The following is a 5,682-nucleotide window of genomic DNA, read 5'->3' on the forward strand; positions in this document are numbered from 1 at the left end:
TTATGTTGAGTAGGTTGATAATAAACTTATGCAACAGTGAGTATATATAGAGGGGAGAAATGGAAACAATCGAATAGTGGCCCGAGATAGAGAGGGAGAAAGAGATAGAGAGCAAAAACACTTCAGCCATAATAACAAATTTACCCTCCACATGAGAAAGAGCCGGAATCCCGAAACGCAGGGGCGAGCTTCCCCATAATATCATATTCTACAACTGTACTCGTACAGTACTCTATCTCCATCATAATATCTTGGTATAATGATATATCAAGCTCAGATGATACCGTCTGCTGCACTGTATAATGAACAGCCCAACCCCAGCACCCCAGTTCAGGTCAAGTCAATTCAACTCCCAATTCCCAATTCCCAGCAAAAAAAAAAAAAAAAAAAAAAGAGTTGGCGGACCACCGAACGACTCGTGCGACACCCCGTCTATCCGTCAAAACAACGGCTGCCCACCTTACCATGCATGCTGGCTATCATAGGGCACGTCCACCTCACCCCATCAGAGCAAAGGGAACCCTATCTCCGAAAACCCCATCATCATCATCACCACAATCACCATCACCATCCTTAGCCCGAGGACCTCCCTTTGAATAGAACACATATATAATATACACACGAGATATAGAAAATTACAACCGGGTTCCCTCTTACCCCCTCCTCCTCTCTAGAACTTAATAAATTCAATGGATTCGGTTACGTTATTACGGTACTCGAGTAACTGAATAAAGTACTCGTACTCGTACAGTATTCACACCCCGAGACCAGACTGGCAGAGAACGTCGCACAAGTTATGCCACGGCACGAAGTGCGACCCCCCAACATGCATAATCTGCAAACGGCTATTATCCTGCCTAATGCAACGTACCGGTACTGCACCGTGAGCGAAATACCCGAGGATGCCAAGCACACAGTAAGTATGGCACCTGTTGCGAGTGATTTGATGTGAAGAGCTCCCGGGAGCACTGAAGCTTGTAAGCTCCGGAGATACCCATCCCCAGATTATCATACCCTATTTTCCCCGGTTTTCCCCACTATTCTTCCTCCTGACGTATCATACTTGTGTGGAGGGGATGTGGCGTTGCTACGTAACTATGATAACCAGTAAATCGATGTATTGCGCTACTCGTACACTACCGGTGTTTGAGACCCTTGCAAGAAACGTGCCAAATTTGCGCGCAGTTCTGGAGAAACCTTGTATTTATCGTGAGGCTACTGTGTTGAAGCTTGTTCTGGTTTTGCCTCTCTGTCCGGGTCGGAGTGGCTACGCCGGTATCATGCGGTGGGATGCGGCGCTGTGGGCGGAAGGCTAAGCTAAGGCGATACTAGAGAAAATGAAGCTAAGTTGTTATCAGGAGTGCGGTGTTCGGTACGAGTGGGACAAAGGTCGGGTGGGATTATGGTGTGGGAGCTACGCGGCTTCTTTGTAAGGCTCTCCATGTATCATTATGTGATATTAGGTACAAGATCGTGGTAAGCCCCTCCGCTATCTAGACTACCTACAATCAAAGACCCCAACAACCTAATGATGCTTAACCACCCCCGCAGCATTAGCCTGTTCAATAATCCTCTTCTTATAAGCCTTGATATCCCCCGGAAAGCTCTCCACACTCCCATTATCGCACACCCACAAGTGCGTGCACACGTTAGCGAGCATAGTGACATCGTGCGAGACCATGAGAACGCCTCCATGGAAATTCCTCAGCGCGTTAGAGAGCGCGTCCATGGCTTCCACGTCCAAGTGGTTGGAAGGCTCATCGAGGACGAGGATGTGTGGGTTCGTCAGAGAGAGGCAGGCGAATGCCACACGGGACTTTTGACCTCCGGAGAGGAGGGCCATCTTTTGGAGGCCTGTCGTCCCGGTTATGCCGAAGGCGCCGAGGTGGCGGCGGTATTCTTCGTCGGTTCTGCCTGGGAACATTTTTGCGCAGAAGGCTACTGCGCTGGAGTTCAGGTCGAGGGCATCGACGTGGTGCTGGGCGAAGAAGCCGATTCGGAGCCGGGGGTTTTGGGTGATACTAAGGGTATCGTTAGGGCTTCTCCTCCTGCGCAAAACTGGGGTGGATATGAGCCCTACAGCCCGCTTGATGGGGAAAGTTGCCCAATGAGCAGTTTCAAAACAGTAGTTTTACCGGCACCCTACATTTAGGTCAGTTTATCTCTGCCACCGCACATTGATTTCCAAGCACTCACGTTAGGCCCCACAATACCAATCCGCGAATCTAACTGGACATCCAGGTCCACCTTCTCGACAATTGGCTTCCCAGGTGTATACGAAAACGATACATTCTGCATCTGAATGATAGGGGGGCTCAACTTCTCCACGTCCGGGAACTTGAACACAACACTATATTCGTCCTCGGGGGCCTCCAAAACCGGCAGTTTTTCCAACTTCTTAATCCTACTCTGGGCTTCGCTACTCTTGGCAGCATTATACCGGAACTTGTCGATAAAGGTCTGCAGATGCTTCCGATACGCCATCTGGTTCTCGTACTCCCTCTTCGCCGTCTTCCGTCGCTCTTCCTTGGTAGCATAGAATGAGTCAAAGTTACCGCCCTTGTAGTAATCGAGACGCTCAGAGTGTTGATGGATGATATCAGTCGCAACCTCGTTCAGGAAAGCCCTGTCGTGAGACACGACCAGGATCGTGGAGGGATAATCCTGCAGATATTCGGACAAGAAAGTGATTGACGGAACATCCAACATGTTCGACGGTTCATCCAGAAGCAGAAGATCCGGCTTACAGAAGAGGGCACGAGCCAACGCCAACCTCATCCTCCAACCTCCGGAGAAGGTTCTGGTAGGATCCTGCTGTCGTTCCGCCGAAAACCCTAACCCTGCCAAAATGGACGCAGCCCTTGGCTCCGCCTTATCGGATTCAATCTCGGCGAGCTTGGCATGGACTTCTGACAGTAGCGAGTCCAGTTCGTCACGCTCTTGGTTCGGGAATCCCTGACTTGCGGTGATGGTGATCGGGTCGGGCTTGCTCTCGAGTATTTTGAGTTCCTTTGAGATACGGTCTTGTTCTGCGAGAAGGTGTTTCCGCCACACATCGGCGTCGAGCACGGCTTGTAGTGCCGGAGTGTCATCACCCATGATCTTTCGAAGAAAACAAGAAAAAAAAGGAAGTAAAAAAGTCAATATACCAAACCCCTGAAGCATAACTCTTGATACGAACTGACCTCTTGCTCTACGTGTAAAATGGTTATATGTGTAGGGACAGCCACTTCACGTCTCGACAGCGCTCTAAGCAACGTAGATTTACCAATACCGTTCTGCCCAACAAGGCCATATCGCCTCCCATAAGCCAAAGTAAGTGTAGTATCTGACAAAATCCTCTTCCCACCGATTTGCACGTCCACATTATCAATCTTGATATCCTTGCTCTTGCCCTGCGAGCTCTGCCCGAGCTGGAGCGGATTGACAGCCATGTAGAAGTCATCGTAAGACTGTTGTTCATCTGTAGCAATTAACTTCGATGCCTCATAAGTCACATTCTTCATCACTTTCTTATCCTGCTTCGCCTTGATCTTTCGCTCTGCTTTCTCGAGCTTCTTCTTGTCGACCTTACTCTCAACTTTCCTTGTTCCCACTGCATCGATGTCGACACCACCGCCTACTAAACCCATTGTAGAGGAGATGTTCTTCTGGGAGGCCATGTGGATTGTTTGATCAAGCTTTTTTGCTCGGCCAGAAAAAGCTCTTCGGTTCTCGCCGTGGGCAGCATTGAGCTGAGCAACAAGCTTATCTATTAAGCCTGTGACAGAAGCCTCGGAAACCGATGGCGGCGCAGCGTCAAGGAGTATGGAGGTGACAGCGCTGATGGCTTCAGCGAATTCGATATCCGCCTCGGGAGAAGTGGACGTAGAGGCATGGGTGAGAAATCCAACAGAGTAGTCAGTGATAATTGGGTCGATGGACGGAAGGACAGCAGTAATTTCTGCCTCCATTTCTGCAGCAGAGAAGGTGCAGGATCGGAGGAGTAGTTTGGTGGGGTTTTGGCGGGGGAGGGGGTTGGTATTGAGGGGCGGGGGGCGGTGTGAGCGGTTCGTTATCGATAAAAGCCAAACCCTGGATCACGTGATGCCAGGTATAATTTCCAGCCTGAGGACATCACAGGGTACCAGCCATTTACACGATAATATTGGCAGTGGCAGGGACCGGCGAAACCAACACCGGTAGTAGTTGATCCTCCTTTTAAGAATCTCAGCCGGGCAGATTGGGACTCTGGCACTTTGCGATTCGTAAGTGACAGCTCGGAAGGTGCTACAAGCCATTCTCAACCCGGTGTTTTGTTTCCCAATCCAAATGCATGCCTTGCCAGATATAAAACAAATCTCTAAGCAACTCCACTCCTTCCATATTATGCGGTCGAAGGGGGGGGGGGATAAATCACTACACAATCTGTAAAAATACAACACTCCTAGTAACTCCGGGCCCAGGTTGAATTATGTATCCAGGTTTTGCACTTTTCTTCGAATTAATCATTCAAACCTCGCATGTCCTCTACCTTCAGGGCTTACAATACCCAATGCCTCCCCGGTGCTTCCTAGCCACTCCTTAGCTCCCCCAAAAACCATTTTAGCCATCCCCGCCCCCGTTCCCCTCCTCTTACTAGCAGAACCACCACCCATCGTGGTGGAAGTGCTGGGCAGTACATTCTCTCCAGCACTCAAGGACACAAACAGAGAGAAGGGCACAAGCCACACGCAGATACCAAAGAAAGCACTAATCTCCGTGAACGTAGGGAAACGGCTGGGGAAACTAGGGTCAGCGGATGACGAGTAGTCGTAAAGGTTTCTGCCCAGGCCATTCGGGTGTTGATTGAAGGGATGATCCGATGGTAGGGCTGGGTTTGAGAAATGATTGAACCAAAGGAAATGATTTCCAATCACAAGACCTGTGAACTGTTAGTTGTATGGTAGGCAAGGGGTAGGTAAGGGATGATAATACAGCAAGATAGGATGAAGACACCATCCGTAAGTTTGACTACAAGCAAAAAAGGAGGCGTTAGATTCCAGTAGCCAACTACGAACATATGGTTAGCGATACTATACATACCCATCGGGAATGTCCTTGTAACATTCATCAAGTACACGCCGTGACTGGCTGCAGAAAAGAGCGTCAACATGACGGGGAATCCATCGAATATAATCAATAGAATATGAGCTGCTATTATAGCTTGAATAAGCCGTATTAATATCTTTTGTGAGATGACAGTGTGTTCCTCTACCAGCTCCGAGAGATAGTAGAGCCCTGAAGCTGGTGTAAAGGTCAGTACGGATACCGGTATTGCGAATAACGAGTGGCGGAGATGATTACCGATAGCCAGCGTCAGGAACGAAAAGCCAAATATAACACCGGTGTAGCCCAGTAACGGAAGAATCCACATGCTGATCGAAGCTTAGGAATAATGATGGTTGCGAGTGTCGAACGGATAGCCCAAGCGGGTGATGAGCGGGGGAGGTTCCAAGAGTCTGTGCAATCTGGTCGATTAGACAGGATTTGGGGGAGATGTGTGTCAGAGATGAAGTGAACAGCTGGTCCGTGCGAGTACTAGTATGGGTGAGAAGCTTGGAGTTGAGCCTCTGTTCATGATAGCGGAGGGAGGCGGGCCATGGTGTTAGATGAGTTCCAACGGGGCAACTACGTTGCTTAGGGCACGAAGGGTACCAAATA

General features: G+C 49.4%; 2 protein-coding genes; both read right to left on the minus strand.

Annotated features, from left to right (window-relative positions):
• Nucleotides 1–1,426: 1,426 nt before the first annotated feature.
• On the minus strand, nt 1,427–3,953 carry GSTUM_00001930001 (uncharacterized protein; the record flags this gene model as incomplete). XM_002839228.2 has 4 exons in its annotated part: nt 1,427–2,021; nt 2,081–2,142; nt 2,197–3,102; nt 3,186–3,953. The coding sequence occupies 4 exons, from the start codon at nt 3,951–3,953 to the stop codon at nt 1,526–1,528; spliced, it is 2,232 nt and encodes a 743-aa protein (XP_002839274.1). The 3' UTR covers nt 1,427–1,525.
• Nucleotides 3,954–4,440: 487 nt separating this feature from the next.
• GSTUM_00001931001 (uncharacterized protein) lies at nt 4,441–5,636 on the minus strand. XM_002839229.2 has 4 exons: nt 5,326–5,636; nt 5,065–5,265; nt 4,957–4,992; nt 4,441–4,903 (listed from the first exon to the last, which is right to left on the minus strand). Exons 1-4 carry the CDS (start codon nt 5,393–5,395, stop codon nt 4,488–4,490), a joined length of 723 nt encoding a protein of 240 aa, XP_002839275.1. The 5' UTR covers nt 5,396–5,636; the 3' UTR covers nt 4,441–4,487.
• Between the last annotated feature and the right edge of the window lie 46 nt (nt 5,637–5,682).

The sequence above is a fragment of the Tuber melanosporum genome (genome assembly GCF_000151645.1).
Source record: "Tuber melanosporum whole genome shotgun sequence assembly, scaffold_320, strain Mel28".
NCBI classification, from domain to species: domain Eukaryota; kingdom Fungi; phylum Ascomycota; class Pezizomycetes; order Pezizales; family Tuberaceae; genus Tuber; species Tuber melanosporum.

What these genes read in the sequence shown, in the direction of transcription:
- GSTUM_00001931001 (XM_002839229.2), bottom strand. Translation starts at nt 5,395, where the DNA reads ATGTGGATTCTTCCGTTACTGGGCTACACCGGTGTTATATTTGGCTTT. An exon ending in TACAAGGACATTCCCGATGG is followed by an intron (nt 4,993 to 5,064) that starts GTATGTATAGTA and finishes TTTTGCTTGTAG; the next exon opens with TCAAACTTACGGATGGTGTC. An exon ending in TGTCTTCATCCTATCTTGCT is followed by an intron (nt 4,904 to 4,956) that starts GTATTATCATCC and finishes AACAGTTCACAG; the next exon opens with GTCTTGTGATTGGAAATCAT.